At 37.3% G+C, this 17741-nt stretch overlaps 1 protein-coding gene across 1 annotated transcript in view; it reads left to right on the top strand.

Annotated features, from left to right (window-relative positions):
• The window catches only part of GTF2H1 (general transcription factor IIH subunit 1), a 28912-nt gene that overhangs the window by 4051 nt on the left and 7120 nt on the right, over positions 1–17741 (top strand). The window contains exons 2-10 of the mRNA XM_007955666.1: positions 2679–2871; positions 4013–4178; positions 4830–4923; positions 9756–9905; positions 10027–10106; positions 14160–14290; positions 14406–14493; positions 16702–16790; positions 17146–17263. Coding sequence (XP_007953857.1) covers positions 2679–2871; positions 4013–4178; positions 4830–4923; positions 9756–9905; positions 10027–10106; positions 14160–14290; positions 14406–14493; positions 16702–16790; positions 17146–17263 — 1109 coding nt within the window. The remainder of the gene's footprint in view (positions 1–2678; positions 2872–4012; positions 4179–4829; positions 4924–9755; positions 9906–10026; positions 10107–14159; positions 14291–14405; positions 14494–16701; positions 16791–17145; positions 17264–17741) is intronic.

The raw sequence follows: 17741 nt of genomic DNA on the forward strand, positions 1-17741 counted from the left end.
CCAAACAGGATATACCCCCAAAAGAAAATCACCAAGACATATCATGGTCAAACTGATCAAAACCAAAGACAAAGAAAGAATCCTGAAAGCCACACAGGAAAAACGAAAAGTTATCTACAAAGGACAATGAATAAGAGTAAGCTCTGCTTTCTCATTAGAAACCATGCCAGTGAGAAGGCAGTGGGATGGTATATATAAAACCCTGAAAGAGAAGAATTTCCAACCAAGAATTATATACCCAGCAAAATTGTCCCTCGAATATGATGGTGAAATAAGGACATTTCCAGATAAGCAGAAATTAAGGGAATTTGTTAAAACCAGACCAACCTTACAAGAGATACTTAGAAAAAAGGTACATAGAAAGGACTGATAGTTCATATGGAGGAATGGAATAGTGGACCACGTTAGCTGATGGTGTAAATTGATTCATACTGCTGTGTTTAAGCATAAAGTATTTTACCCAAACTGTTGATCTGCAACATCTGTCTTCTTTTTCAAAGTTTCTGTTTATTTAAGGTTTAGTAAGTCATTCCAGGGCTAAGATGAGAGCCCTGGCCAGCATGCACACACTGCCATTACTCACCCATCCAATGGGACAAAGCCCCTGCCATATGTATTTCCTTCATGAAGAAAAGAAGCACTACTATTGCCGTGAGGCTCATTCTTTTAAAGATGCAAGTTCTTCATTAGATGAGTATAATGTTCCATTCCTATGTCTTAATTAGGAATATCTTCAACGCTATAGAAAAATTAAGAATGGTACAAATGAGTACCTACATAATAAGTCCTGACATATAGCACTGTGCAAATCAGCTGCAAAGGACTTCTTTCAAGTGCTGAAGCACAAAGATGTCTCCTTGAGGACTAAGGTGTGCCTGACACAAGCCATGGTATTTTCAGTCTCTTCATATGCATGTGGGAGCTGGACAGTGAATAAGGAAAACCAAAGAATAGTTGATGCTTTTGAGTTGTGCTGGCGAAGAATGCAGAAAGTGCCATGGACTGGTAAAAGATCTAACAAGTCTGTCCTGGAAGAGGTGCAGCTAGAATGATCCTTGGAAGCGAGAACAGCCAGACATCGTCTCACCTATTTTGGTCATGTTGTCAGAAAGGACCATACCCTGGAGAATGGTGTCGTGCTTGGTAAAGTGGAGGGTTGACAAAAGAGGGGAAGGCCCTCAACGAGATGGACTGGCACAGTGGCTGCAGCAGTGGACCTCATGTATAGCAAAAGTTGTGGAGCTGGCACAGGACTGGGTGGTATTTCATTCTGCTGTGCATAGGGTTGCTATGAGTTGGAGACTCAACAACAACTACAACTTAAGTCCCACCTAGACACTACAGCTGTTAACGTTTTGCCATATTTGCTTTATTGTGTATGTTCTCTCTATGTGTAGGTGTATACTTTTATTACTTAAAATAATATCACAGCAAGGAAATTTTAATAATAAATATCCGAACCGTTATTATTCCCTAATTATCTCAATAATGAGGAGCTCTGGTAGCATAGTGGCTAAGGCACTTGACTGCTAACCAGAAGGCTGGTGGTTCAAACCTACCAGCCACTCCTCGGAAGGAAGGTTGGGCATTCCTACTTCCGTAGTGATACTGCCTCAGAAACCCAAGGAGGGGTCGCTATGAGTTGGGGCCGACTTGATGGCAAATAACAACGACAAGAACATCTCAATAATGAAGTGTTTTGTTTTGAAACCAGTATCCAATCTAGGCTTATATATGTAGTTAAGTAGTTATCTCTTTAATAAGAGTCTAGGCTTATAGAATAGCACACATTCTGAGTATGGCTCATTTTCTCCTTAAGGTTTTGCTTAATTTGTTCCTGTATATTCGTATTTCTTGTAAACCGAAAGATCCAAAAACAGTTATATTCAGGTTAAACATTTTGGGCAATAATATCATGTTGTTCTGTTGTTGTTATGTGCCGTCGAGTCAGACCCGACTCATAGCAGCCCCTCCTTGGGTTTCTGAGGCAGTATCACTACAGAAGTAGATTGCCCAACCTTTCTTCTGAGGAGTGGCTGGTGGGTTTGAACTGCCAGCTTTCTGGTTAGCGGTCAAGTGCCTTAGGTACTACGCTACCAGAGCTCCTAATAATATCATAGGTGGTGATATTTACATCTTAATCACCTCCAAAGGCATATAATGTCAAGTTGTCATACTTTTAATGAGGCTATGTTTGATCACTTGGTTAAAAGGGTAACACCAAATCTCTCTAATAAAAAATTACATTGTTCCCTTTGCAATTAGTAAGTAATTGTGTTGGGCAATTTTTTAGAATCAAGAAAAATCATTTTTATTCACAATGAGGTTAATTGCAGGCAGTCTGTCCAGGATTGATTCTGGGCTCCTAGTTGTGTTTCAGAAAACTTTAAAGAGGTCTGCCCCCATTGAATGGAAGCAAAAACCCATTAGTATCTGGAGGTAGAGGCAGTGTGTAAAAGCCACACAAAAAGGATACTGAAGAAGGAAGCAGGCTGTCTGCAGTGAATTTGTTTAGCCACGCTCTGGTTATATGATATTATAACCCATTTTTTTTCTGCAGATATATCAAGATTGGAAAGCCCAAAGGAATCCTGAATCTTCCTGAGAGGAAAAGTGACCTATTGTTTGGCAATTTCCACAGTGTGTCCTGATCTAATTAGCTGTGTGCTTCTTTTTAGGCCAGAAAATCAGTCCAGAAGGAAAAGCTAAAATTCAGCTTCAGCTGGTCCTACATGCAGGGGACACAACTAACTTCCATTTTTCCAATGAAAGCACAGCAGTGAAAGAGCGTGATGCAGTAAAGGACCTTCTTCAGCAGTTGCTGCCCAAATTCAAGAGGAAAGCAAATAAAGAACTGGAAGAGAAAAACAGGTGAAGGAGGAAAAGAATTGTCTTATAGAGAGATGCTAGGCCTCTAAATAAAGTGAGAAATACCTTGTTACTTCTTACCATTGTGCTCTAGTAGTGTAATATTGGAAAACACTGCCTTCATTGTCATTGCCTCTGTGTTTGATTCTCAACTTTAGCATCTTATTAGCTGTGTGGCTTTGGGCAAATTATGTAATCAATCTGAGTCTTATGTTCCTCATCTTTATAATAAGGTGAATGATAACTTCACAAAGTAGATTTGAAAATTAAGGTAGAAGTATATGTAAAATGCTTGGCTCCTAGAGGTGAACATTTGTTTCTGTCTTAACGTGTATATAACAACTTTTCAAGGCACTTTCATACACTTTTTCTTTCATTATTTAAGGGGGACATAGTGGTATTTCCATTTTATATTGTATATATGAGCATTCACGGATTCAGAAGTTTAATTAACTACCTCAAAACTAATGTCTGATTAGCAGCACTAAGATTAGAATCTATAAGTAGTGCTAAGGTCCTTTTATTCCTTCTACCATTCTCTGTCACAGAGAAGATATTAAGCTACTAGAAGACATTAAGTCATTAGAAGAAACCATTTGTAAAGTCTTTGAGAACAAGTGTTTGTGAACAAGTAACTCCAAAGAAGTCCTACTATGAAAAAGTGAAACAACATACAGAATGAGAATTTCTGATAAGATAAATTATCCGATTACTGATACCTTTCAGGTCATCAGTGCTTATCACATGAAAAATTAGTTGCTGGAAATCTCAAGCATACCCCTCTCATCCCTATCTACCTTACGTGTAAAAGAGAATACAGTACAGTACAAATACGAGCACAGCGATGTTTATATCACTTGGACTACAGAGATGAATGAGGCCAAATTCCTACCTTCAAGAAGTTTAGTCTTTGCTCCTTCAGACTTCTCTCCATTTACTTCCACTTCATTTGTTTCTCTAAAAATGCTTTCTGCTTTAACTACTAAAGAGTTAACTGAATTGGCCTGTGTTGTTCAATCATAAAAAAATAAAAGTGTATTTCACGTTGTTAAAGTGTTTCATATTGTTAGTCTTTCTTTTAAAAGTGTTCCTTCAATAGTGTTTTATTCTAGAAGTTTAATTATATTCAATATTCTATCACCAGAATGCTGCAAGAAGATCCTGTTTTGTTTCAGCTTTATAAAGACCTTGTTGTGAGTCAAGTGATCAGTGCTGAGGAATTCTGGGCCAATCGTTTAAATGTGAATGCAACAGATAATTCATCCCCATCCAATCATAAACAGGATGTTGGCATTTCTGCAGCATTTCTGGTATGTGACCTAGATTTCTCAAAGGAAGAAAACAAAAAAATTTGAAAACTGATATATTAACAGTGCCAATTCTGTTGTAAAATTTTAGTTATTTCCTTAAAGTACATTAACTGAAAATTCAGTATTCATTATAGTCTTCTAAAATTTTGTTAAATATATACAGTGTTTTTCAAAATGTATAATACCATCATAAAGAAAATGTAAGATTTATAAAATGTATCTGATGGGAAAATTGGGAATACCTTACTTGTAGAATTAGAAAGTGGGCTTTAATTACTGTACACTCCAGTGGATCTTGAGCATCATTTACTCATTCAGCAAAATTTGAGTACCAATTCTGTGTTTGGTACCTTTCCGGGTCCTTGGTAGTGAATTGAATTAAAAGCTTCTACTAAAGAAACCAGTTCATTAGATAATGTCAGTTTGATTATTCACTATCAAGGTTGATGGTGGTTGTGGTAACTACGTAAGTTTTATGTTAAAGCTCCACTTCAGCCTTTAGCTACACATGAATATGCCTGTATCAGAAGTGAAGGAGAGGGACTAACTTTGTTTCTGCAGTTCATTTAAGTCTGTATTTTACCAGTGTCTATCTGGGAATTTAGATATCTTCCTCCAATGTTGTAACTACTATGTGGTCTTCTATTTCAGGCTGATGTCCGGCCTCAAACAGATGGCTGTAATGGTCTGAGATATAATTTAACCTCTGATATCATTGAGTCCATATTTAGGACCTACCCAGCAGGTAAGAAGAGATCAGTTCTTCCGTAAAATGTTTGTTTGGATGAGTTCTATGATATAGCACCAAAAAATACAAAGCTTCACCTTTATTCCTAATTAAGTGGGATAATATGGTTCAGGACCTTAACCAGTGCCTGATACATGATAGATACCAGATAAATCATGTCCTGTCATCAGTTTATTGGTGTGGTGACTGCCAGTCTTTAATGGAAAGTAATTCCTAAACTTCAGCCTTCAACATATCTGAGAAAGAAGACATCTCCAGAGGCATCAATAAAATGAGTCTCCCTACAGCACAGAATCACAACATGGAATGTATAAAATACGAATGTAGGAATATTGGAAGTTGTCAGAAATTAAATGGAACACACAAATAAAGATTGATATCCTTAGGCATTAAGTGAGCTGAAATGGACCAGTTTTGGCTATTTTGAATCAGACAACCATATGATCTACTGTGCTGGGAATGAGAAGTTGGAGAGGAATGGTGTGGCATTCACCATCACAAAGAATGTTTCAAGATCTATCCTGAAGTATAATGCTGTCAGTGATAGAAAAATATCCATGCTTTTCCGAGGAAGACCATTAATACTACTGTTACTCAAATTTACGTACCAACCACCAAAGTGAAAGATGAGGAAATTGAAGATTTTTACCAACTTCTGCAGTCTGAAATTGACCGAACACACAATCAAGATGTGCTGTTTATCACTGGTGATTGAAATGCAAAAGTTGGAAACGAAGAATCACCAGTAGTTGGAAAATTTGGCTTGGTGATAGAAAAGATCTGGAGATCACATGATAGAATTTTGCAAGACCAATGACTTACTCATTGCAAATACCTGTTTTTCAACAACACAGATGGTGGCTATACATGTGGACTTCACCAGATGGAGTACACAGGAATTAGATTGACTACATCTGTGGCAGGAGGCAGTGGACAAGCTCAATATCGTCAGTCAAAACAATCCCAGGAGCTGATTGTGGAATAGACCATCTGCTCATATGCAAGTTCAAGTTGAAATTGAAGACAATTAAATCCACAAGAGCCAAAATACGGCTTTGAATATATCCCTCCTGAATCTGGAGACCATCTGAAGAATAGATTTGATGCATTGAACACCAGTGACCAAAAACCAGAGGAGTTGTGGGATGACATCAAGAACATTATCCATGAAGAAAGCAAAAGGTAATTGAAGAGACAGGAAAGGAAGACCAAAATGAATGTCAGAAAAGACTCTGAAAATTGCCCTTGAGCAAAGAGTAGCTGAAGTAAATGGAGGCACTCACTCAGCTATGCCAGGAGATTTGGAAGACAGCTATCTGGCCAACTGACTGGAAGAGATCCATATTTGTACCCATTCCAAAGAAAGGTGATCCCACAGAATGTGGAAATTGTCAAACAATATCATTAATACTGCACGTGAGTAGAATCTTACCGAAGATAATTCAGAAATGGTTGTAGCAGCATATTGACACAGAACTTCCAGAAATGCAAGCTGGATTAAGAAGAGGATGTGGAATGAGGGATATGACTGCTGATGTCAGGTGGATCTTGCCTCAAACGAAAGAATACCAGAAAAATGTTTACTTGTGTTTCATTACTATCCAAAAGCTTTGGATTGTGTGGATCATAACAAATTACGGATAACACTGAGAAGAATGAGAATTCCAGCATGCTTAATTGTACTCATGAGGAACCTGAACATACACCAGGAGGCTGTCATTCAAACAGAATAAAGGGATACTGCATGGTTTAAAATAAGAAGGGAGTGTGTCAGGGTTGTATCCTTTCACCATACTTAATCTGTATCCTGAGTGAATAATCTGAGTTGCTGGGCTATATGAAGAACACAGCATCAGGATTGGAGGAAGGCTCATTCACAACCTGCCATATGCTGATGACACAACTGTGCTTGCTGAAAATGAAGATGACTTAAAGCACATACTGATGAAGTTGAAGACTACAGTCTGCAGTATAGATTACACCTCACTATAAAGGAAACAAAAATCCTCACAACTGGACCAATAAGCAGCATCACAATAAATGGAGAAAAAATTGGAAGTTGTCAAGAACTTCATATTACTTGGTTCTACAGTCAGCACCAATGGAAGCAACAGTCAGGATATCACACGATGTGTAGCACTGGGCAAATCTGCAAAAGACCTCTTTCAAGTGCTGAAGAGCAAACATACCTCCTTGAAGACTGAGACAGCCATGGTTTTTTCAGCCACCTCATGTGCCTGTGAGATCTGGACAGTGACTAAGGAAGACCGAAGAAGAATCAATTCTTTTGACTTGTGGTGTTGGCAAAGAATGTTGAAACCAGCATGGACTGCTAAAAGAACTAACAAATCTCTCCTGGAAGAAGTACAGCCAGAATGCTCCTTGGAAGCAAAAATGGCCAGTCTTAGTCTTACTTACTTTGGTCATGTTTTCAGAAGGTACCATTCCCTAGAGAAAGATATCATGCTTAGTAAAGTGGAGGGTCAACAAAAAAGTGGATGACCCTCAACATGATGGATTGACATACTGGCTGCAACAATGGGCTCAGGTGTAGCAAGGATAATGGGGCTGGCACAGGACCGGGCAGTGTTTCGTTCTGCTGTATATAGGGTTGATATGAGTCAGAGACGATGTGACGCCACCTAACAGCAACAACACAGCACTAATACATACCGTCCTTCATGCTACTTCCAGAGTGACCTAACCCACAAATCATTTCCTATGCAAAAGCCATCCTAAATATATAGGTTCCTTGATCCCAGCCTTTGTGATTTATGACTTGCAGCCAACCCTGCAGTCTTCTGACCATATAGTACTCTCTTAAACTATATTTTGTTCCCTCTTTCCACTCTTTACGTCTGTGTCTTTAGTCCTTGGGAAACATCTGTCCGTCAGAATTCAGCCCAAGCATTGCCTCATTGCCACCTCTATAAGGATCCTGCCTTCCTCAGACAAATAATGCCTTGTGTTTGCCTCAGTGAGTTATCACGTTGTATTATAATTACTTCCATATCTCTCTGATAGTAAAAACAATTCTGTTGTGTTTAAGAAGCCATGGTGACTCAGTGGTTAAGCTGCTAACAAGACATATGAGCTGAACATTTATATTAGCTGCTAACCAAAAGTAAGGGATTTGATCCCACTGAGTGATTCTGCTGGAGTGAAATCCTGGTGCTCTGCTCAGGATATCAGTAAAGATTACAGCTTAGGAAACCCTATGGAAAGTTCTACTCTGATAATAGGGTAACTGTGAGTCAGAATCAACAGCACACAACAGCAACATACAGTGTTTACTGTGTGCCAGATACTGTTCTAAGATACTCATGTGTTATTAACTCATTTAATCCTTGTAACAACTCTATGAAGTAGGTATAATTACTACCCATTTTACAGATGAAGATACAGAGTAAGTAATTTGCCCAAGGTCACACAAATAGTTAAGTCACTGCAGCTCACATAAACTTTGTCTCATGACATTGACTACAATTTACCACAATGCAACAGCTCTTTTCCCACTTCCTCCCCATAATTACCTCTTCCCTGTCCATGCACTCCTGCCCCTGAGCTATCTCCCTGTGCATACACAGCCCTTCTACTCTCCCATGATTATTCTCTTCAAGGAGTATATCTGCCTAATGTAAATGTTCAGTTCATATGCCTGTCTTTTGTTCAGCTGTAAGCCACAAGAGTGGGTTCAGTTCCATACCTGAAGGGCAGTTATGGGCCATAGTCTCAGTGTTTCCATCATGCTCTATCAGACCAGCAAACCTAGTCACTTTTTTTTTTTCCCAATGACTGAGTTTTGTTCCACACTGTTCTTCCACTCTACCCAGGATCTCCTATATAGATCCCTCTCTGAGTGGTTGACAGTGGTAGCTGGGCACCATCTAGTTCTTCTGGTCTCATAGTCATATAGGCTGAGGATTGCATGGTGTACTAGTCACTTGGACTAAGTGTTTCCATGCATCTTTGGTTTTCTTCATTCTTCCTTGCTCTGGATGAGGAGAGACCCATCGTTGCATCTAGATGGCCGTTTACAAGCTTTAAAGATCCCAGTCACTACTTGCTGAAGAAGGATGTGGAACATGTTTTTCTTTAGTATGTTATGCTAACTGAGCTTGATGTCCCCTGTGACTAGGGTCCTGAGCCCACAAGTCCAACTATTCGCTCCCTCTGGGTAGCTGGCTGTGGCCAAGAAGTGACTACAGCCTTGTCCTTTGTCAGCTCTACTGTATACCTGGGAATTCTTATAGAACATACTGATACACTTACAGAAATATTGTCTGCCAACCCTATACATGGTCATGGGCACACTCCCCTCTGCATAGACACACCTAATAGTTCAGCCTGTCTATCTATCTACTCGTATAACCATTGGCTTAAGAAACTGTGCTTTTAAACTATGCTCAGTAGACTAAGCCTCTGGTGTGCTAAGCTTACAGTCCAGTGAGTATTACATCCCCAGAATGTAACAGTGCCTTGGATTGAAGGAGCACATAAGTAAATGAGCAAGCAAGCAAACGCAGGTCTGTCTCCAAAATTCTTAGTATCTACTAAAAATGATGCCAAAAATGTTAATTGTCCTGATGTAACATAAAGTTTTGTTTTGTGATTTGTTAAGATTCATAGAGGCAGTGCATAATCTAATCTCTAAAGTTCTATTTCATACTAGTTTACAGTTAGGTTATAACATATTGTATGTAAAGTTGAGTAGATTAAAAACCCAGTGTTTGCTGTTAGTCTGAATTTCAGTTGCCTGGTTTGAGAGGTTTTAAGATAGGAAATTCAGTATATGACTAAATGTGTGTGTTTGTTTTTGTTTTCCACAGTAAAAATGAAATATGCAGAAAACGTTCCCCATAACATGACAGAAAAGGAATTCTGGACACGTTTTTTCCAGTCCCATTATTTTCACAGGGACCGGCTGAATACGGGGTCAAAGGATCTCTTTGCAGAATGTGCCAAAATAGATGAAAAAGGTAATTCTTTGTCCCTGACACTCTCTTGCTGTGTTCTGTAGTCACTGGAGCTGCTAATGATTTTTTTTCCCCCTGAGTAAGATAAGACTTAGATCAACTTTTTATTTCGTTGATTTTCTAGGATTAAAAACAATGGTTTCATTAGGAGTGAAAAACCCACTACTAGATTTGACAGCTTTGGAAGATAAACCATTAGATGAGGTAAGAAGCAGTGAAAGGATTTATCAGAGAAAACAGTCCTTTTCTAGTCTTCATAAGTTTTATAGCTTTAAAATTGACTTAAATGTAAATGTTACAGTTGTGAGAATGCAAAACAAGCAGAATACTGTTATTTCAGGTGCTTTATCTGAAGTGCTTTTCATAGCACCATTTCTATTAAAATTGCCTTCAAGAACTAAAATGCCTGTATTAGTTGCTAAAGCTTTTTTTTTAAAGAATTTCCTACCTCCCCCATCAGCATTTCTCTAGCGAATAATGAAAATAACCTGTTGATGCGTCCAACTTGATGCTCTAGCTAACATTTAATCTAATGAAAGGTAGATAAATATTAAAAAACAAGGAAAACAAACATTTGTTGATTTTGTGCTGTTTGCCAGCCTTGGGCACTCTTGTGACCCTTACCCACACTAAACCCAGTATGTTTCAGCAGGTAGAGCATCAAGTATGAGCTATCTCAGCAACATGACTTCTGACCTACAAATGTGTCTAATAGCAGAGAAAGGAAATTCCTTCTGATCAAAGCTCTGTCTCCTAGCCCTGGGACCTGCCATCCTCAGTTACTCCCTTCACTCTCATATTTTCATTGTCTTACCCTTTTGGCTTCTTCCCTGCTGGCTGTATAAACATGCTTATATCATCCTTTTTTTTAAAAAAAATCCCCCTTATTTTAATATATGTTGTCATCAACTGAGAAAACCAGTATTAACATTTTGTGCTACAATCTAGTTATAAATTAACAGAATAATCCTTGGTGTTCAGATGAGTCATTTCCTTGATGAATTTTAGTCATATCCATGGTGAACCTCAATATATTAAAAACATGCCTTCCTAATCATCCTAAGAAAATGAAGCTTGGTGAAGCTTAGTGCAATGGAAATCTTTTTTCAGTGCATTTGTTTGTTTAAAAATAGAAATGATAGCATTTTGTACATGTACTCTTTTAACTTTCTTTTTCACTTTTACTTATTGTCGATATCAGTCCAAGCTAAATATACCACAGTCGTTAAGCACATAGACTTTAAAATTAAATTGTCTGGCTTAGACTCTGCCATTTTTTAATCTCTTTAAGCCAGTTTTTTTTATAAAATGGGGGCTATCTGTAACTGTTGGCCTCATGGGATAGATACAAGAGTTAAAAGAGCCTGATATATAGTAAATGCTCAATCACTAAAGCCTGTTATTCTTAATTATCTACATGTTTAAATATCTGCATGGTATTTCGTTATATGAGTATACTAACATTTACTTAAACTGTTCCTTATTTGAAGTGTTGGTTGATTGTATTTTCCCTTGGTGCCCTTTCAAACTCTAAACATTATAGTTGTCTCAGAGTATGGCCGTGGGCCCCCTTCTGAATCCATTCTCTCCATTCCATTACTTTAAATATTATATAACAATGAATCCCAAATAACTCTGGTCTGTCTTAACCCTTAAAGAGCTCTAGTGACATAGTGCTTAAGTCATTTAGCTGCCAACCAGAGGTTGGCAGTTCAAACCCACCAGCCACTCTCTGGAAGAAAGACTGGGCAATCTACTTCGGTAAAGCTTTACCACCTCAGAAACCCAAAGTGAGTTGTTATGGGTTAGAATCGACTTGATGGCAGTGAGTTTGGTTTTGGTTTATCTTAACCCTTGGAAGAGCCTTCGTGGTACAGTGGTCAAGCACTTGGCTGCTAACAGAAAGGTCTTTAGTTCAAACCCACCAGCCATTCTGCAGGAGAAAGATGAGACAATCTGTTTTTGTAAAGATTTACAGACTTAAAAACCTTCTGGGGCAGTTCTACTCTGTCCTGTGGGATCACCATGAATCAGAATCATCTTGACTACAACAGGGTTGTGGGTTTTTGTTTTTTGTTTTTAAATCTTAACCCCAGAGCTCCAAAATCCTATATCCAGCTGTCTGCTTGATAATTTCCACATAAATGTTTCTCAGACATCTATTTTAGCATGTTCATAGTGAAACCTATGATACCCATTCTCATAAACCTCTTTCTCCCTAGGTCTCTGCTGATTCAGTTGTTCAAGCCAGAAAACCTAGGAGTTTTCATGATTCTTCCCCTTCTTTTACCTCCAATATCCAGTTCATCTACAAGTCTCTGCAGTACATCTCTGATCTGTCTGCATCTCCCCAGTTTTACAGACACACCCTTTCACTTTTAAATTACCACCATCTTTGACTTGATTGCTTGCATTAGCCTCCTAAATGATCTTCCTGCTTTGACATATTCTCCCCTAGCACTGAGTTATAATGTAGATCAGATCATAGTACTCTTCTGTATGAAACTCTTAAGTGGCTTCTCAATGAACTTAGAATACAGCCCTAAAAAGCTCTGCATGATTGGCCCCTGCCTAATGCTACTTCAAGTTGGGCCACTTTCACTCACTCATACTTGAGAGACCACAGTGACCTTTCGGTGCCATGCCAAGCTTTTTCTACATCAAGACCCTTGCACATACTATTCTTTCTACCTGCTCTTTCCCCTAACTAGCTACTACCCATCTTTTGGACATCTACTCTAATGTTTCTTCAGAGAGACCTTCCCTGAACATACTAAAGTACCTCCCCTCCAGTCTAGTCACCCTAATATGTCACCCTCTTTATATTCTTCATAACATTTGCCTCTTTCAGTAAAGATCTTTTTTGAAATTGTTGATCAAAGTCAGTCAGTAGCCCTTCAGTACAGTGTAAGCTCTATGAGGTAAACTTTATTCTTGCTTATTGGTATTTCTCTAGTGCATGCCATATATTAGGCTTTTGATAATTATCTGATAAATGAATGAATGCTGTGAGTCTTTTTATGATCTTTCTTTTACCTCTTCTGTCTTACTAATCCCTGACCCACCTTTCATTCTAGCTGTACTGAAATATGTACTGACCTGTGGCACAATACACGCTACCTTGCTTCCATACCTTTGCTTAAACAGTTTCCATTTCTTCTCCCTGAAGTATTGTGTCCCCCCTGTCTGCCTGGCAAGCACCATCTTAATGGTACTCCATGAAAGTTTTCCTAACTCACCTCCTCTCTTCAGGTACAATCAGCCACTAACTATCTTGGAGAACCTATGACACATAGCTACAACTACTGGTTGACAGTCCAGCTTCTCATTAACTAGTATTTAAGCTCCTATGGGTAGGATATTATCAACTTTGTATGGATAGGGCCTAACATATAACATGCATTCAATACTTGTTGGAAAAATGCCTCATTTAATTCTTCAGTATCCCATTTTACAGAACTTGGGCAAGTTGATTAACTTGTGTAGACTTATGCAAGTTACGGATATTATGGTTCCTAGCTGGCACAGTTTTCACTCAATTCCTAACCTAAAAGTTGACAGTTCATTCCCAGTGGTACTGCAGAAGATACACCTGCAACCAAAAGTACCCTATGGAGCAGTTCTTCTCTGTATCACATGAGGTCCCCATGAGTTGGAACTAACAACAAGCTTATATTAGAAAAAATGATAAGGCCAGAATTTGAATCCCTATCTTTCTCACTCCAGAATCCATGGTTTTTTTGTTTTATTTTATTTTGATTGGTGTAATAGATAAGGTATTTGTTAAGCCAGAGGTCAGTGGTTTGAACCCACCACCCATTCTGTGGCAGAAAGATGAGGCAGTATGGTTTCTATAAAGATTTACAGCCTTGGAAACGCTCTGGAGCGGTTTTCCTCTGCCCTACAGGGTCACTAAGAGTCAGAATTCACTGGATGGTGGGGATTTTAGTCATTTATTTTTATTCCTTCATTTAATGGGTTATTAACTAGATCAACAATTACTCTTAAGGGGAAAAAATATAAAGAGTTTAAGATCTTTTTGTTTAATGCTAAAAAGAATAAGTGATATTTCCTAATTTTTGATGTGTAGAATGTCATGTATTTTTAAATGTCTGCCTATAAGTATTTAGTAAAGCTTATGAGAATTATTAAAGTCCTTTCAGTCAGCAGATCTTTTCAACTAAGCATGTTTATTATAATAGACAAGAAAATCAGAACCTTACTTTGATTTTTAATCTACTAAATTGTTTCTCATAGGGCTATGGCATTTCTTCTGTGCCATCTACATCCACTTCTTCTAAATTCATAAAGGAGAATAGTAATGCTGCCATCATCAAGAGATTTAATCATCACAGTGCCATGGTCCTGGCAGCAGGTCTCAGGAAACAGTTAAGTATTCATACAGAGGCACAATGGCTGGGCTTTTCAAGATGTCCAGATAGAAGAGTGGTGTTCAGCTTGTGGTATTTTAACATTGATTTTCTTTTTCCCCTTTGTTTTAAGAGAAGCACAAAATGAACAAAACGGTGAGCTCAGCAGCATGGATGGGAATGCAAGAGATGCAGACTGCTTTCAGCCAGCAGTCAAAAGGGTATGGGCAAAACATCTGGACCATTTAGGACTCAGGTTTCTCCAGATACCTTGTATCACTGCCATTACTTTATGTGAACTCTCAATTATTGATGTGCCTCAGTTCTTCTAATCAAGATATATTAAGTGTTTAGATTAAAGGGGAGATTTTAAGGAGTTCTGTGTCAGCTTTGGCTTGCCATCTAGCTTTCCGTGGATTCAGTCTGTTAACCACTTTGACTGTTTTTTGCCTTCACATATACAAATACACACAAATTGACACATAGTTTTGTTGTCTGGTAAAGATTGTTTAACAATGGCAGTATGCCAGAAAGAAAAGCTTCAGGTGTATGATTTAAAGAAAGTGATTTGGCCCTCATGTTAAACCTGTCATTTCAGGGCCGGAAATACGTCGTACTCATTAATATTGAAGAAATCATTTGGAATGGGGGAGTATGGGCATATTTTTTATTTCCTTACAACTTTGCCAGGCTGTTCTACCCCTTTATGTGTGTATGTGTGTATTTTTGTATGTGTGTTTCTTACTTTTCTCCCATAAAAAAGTAAATTAGGATAAAATCTTTTTAGAGGGCAGTTTGGCAGTATGTGTTTTTAAAAGGCCTTTAAAAGAATATACTAAATGGTTGTATTTTAGTAAAGGGATTATGCATGAGTCGTGTATATATATACTTTGTATTTCATATATTTCAGTATTTTAATAAAGCATGTATTTAAAATGAACAAAACCAGTAAGATAAAGTTTTGAACCAAAAAGAGTAAAACTAAAATGCAAGTTATAGAGAGGTGCTGGTCAAGTCAGTAGTTGACTGCTTTGTGTTCTACAAGAGATTTTATAGAAGTAGGTTCAGAAGTCATAATTTTAGGGTCCCTGCATTTATGGAGCTTTCAGTTAAGTATGCAAGTTGGGTAACCTAACAAGGTCTTGGCAGAAGTTTAGAGTTCGGATTATTACAGGAGCTTGAATGAAGACACAGCTTAGGTAAGGCAACAACAGAATAGAAGTGAGAGTGACATATGGGAAAGGCAGTGAAGACATCAGAATGCTTTGAAGTTGAGTGAAATGTAGAGAGTTGAGAGGAAATATATATAAGGCTGAGTGTAGGTAAAGTAGGACTGATTGATGTGTTACTTTTGAATATCATGCTGAGAAAGTTAGATTTGTTTCTATACGATAAAGGACCATCCAGACTCTTAAAACAGGTGTAATTTAAAATACTGAGTTTCCAAATTGATGTTTTTTGAGATATATTTAGTAATGTTTTGATCTTAGTTAGCTTTGATAGCTACCAATGAAAATTAACCAGGTGAATTTCATGGTCATGTAGAGAGGATGAGATATTATAGAATTTCTTTTTACAGATATGTATATAGATTATCTTATGTGTCTTTTTTAATTACTGGGTTTTTATTATAAAGCTACATAAATTTTAAGTAGTTTGTTACTAGCACAGGAGAAAACAAATTATTAAAATCAGAATAAAGAGTCCAGAAGTAAACCAAAACACATAAAATAATTAAATGTTGATAAACAGGGGATTTCAAAATCAGTAGGAAAAGACATATTATTCCACAAATGCTATTAGAATGACTAGTTGATCATTTAATTTAAAAGAAACTCAGATTCTTTAACTTATTCCTTATTCAAAAATAATTTCATGCAGATGAAAAATTTAAACAAAAAGTGAAGCCACAGAAAATAAGAGCAAAAAAGGACAGGGTGAATTTTTTTATAACCAAACTTTTTTAAACAATCCGGAAGAAAAAGTATTTGTAACACATGCAATAAATTATTAAATTCCTTAATATTTAAAGAATGCCTAGAACCCACCCACCACCCTCAAAAAAAGGTACACTCAGTAGAAAAATAGCAAAAAGCATGACTAGATTAGATAGTAGTTCATTGGGGAAAAAAAAATAGTAAGATACAAATTTAAACCTACCAACTTGACAGTAATTAAAAGTTCAGTAATATGTAGTGTGGTAGGTGTGTTAGAAGACAAGTACTTTTTATAAGTGGTGGACGAGAGTATTATGTTGTTTTGATTATATGTAGGGCTGTCATGCTGTCATCTCTAGGAAGAGTTAGGCTCATGTGGGAAGACTTTATACCTTTCTATACAGTTTTTTGGGTTTTTCTTTTTTTCCAGTAATGTGTATTGTAAAAGGGACAGTTAACTGACAAAAAAAAGTATTGTGTTAATAATTATAGGCAAAGTTACAAGAGTCCATTGAATATGAAGACTTGGGAAAAAATAATTCCATAAAAACGATCGCACTAAACCTCAAGAAGTCAGATAGGTAAGTTTGGTTTAACTTGAGGCAGAATATGTAACAGTTCAGTGCAGAATATATTCTGCAATTATAGTGTTCGTAATTCGTTTGTTGCCTTGAGATTATATTTTGTCTTAAAAATTTGCTTTGTGCAGCTCAGGCAAGAACTGTAAATGACCAAAGCCAAGAAGATAAAATGTGGATCTTTGTTCTATTACCTTTTCTTTAGAGAATTAAATTATTTTATCGAAATCTTTTGAACTATCGTATTATTTTTGGCTTTGGGGGAATACTGTATTGACCACTGAAACGTTTGCAAGGCGAATGTTGCGCACCTTTACTCTGTGTGATGAGTCATTTCTTTTTCTGTGCTGACCCTCAGGTATTATCATGGTCCAACTCCAATCCAGTCATTACAGTATGCAACAAGTCAGGACATTATTAATTCTTTTCAAATTATTAGACAAGAAATGGAAGCTTATACACCCAAATTAACTCAGGTAGGTGACATGTACTGTTTGAAGACCAGAGTTTCCTTATTTCCTTCTTTAGTTTATGAGTATAACCAGATGGAACTATACAACTAATATTTTAATTAGGTTAAAATACATATTTCTGCTTACTTATGCTCAATTTTAAAAACATAAACGAGATACAGAGAAAAGGTGTTTGAGCATATCTAAGAAGTATCTGAAGATGACAATAAAAAGTAAGGAGTTTTATGGTTGTTAATTTTTCCTTCCATATACAGTTTTATTGGAAAAATCTCCCATATTTCTGTGTTCCTTTTGGACATCATTGTCTGGAAGTTCTGTGTGACTACAAACTCAGAATACATAAAACAGAATTCATTTTGCTTCCTTTATTTTTCCATAACCTTATTCATATTTTAGTTGATCAGCAAGCTCTGTCAGTTCTTTCTTCAGTTATTTTTTTATTCCATCACTTAGGTTTAGGCAAACTGGATCCATTTTCCAC

The sequence above is a fragment of the Orycteropus afer genome, unplaced genomic scaffold (assembly GCF_000298275.1).
Source record: "Orycteropus afer afer isolate SDZICR_OR568_19922 unplaced genomic scaffold, OryAfe1.0 scaffold00014, whole genome shotgun sequence".
Classification (NCBI taxonomy): domain Eukaryota; kingdom Metazoa; phylum Chordata; class Mammalia; order Tubulidentata; family Orycteropodidae; genus Orycteropus; species Orycteropus afer.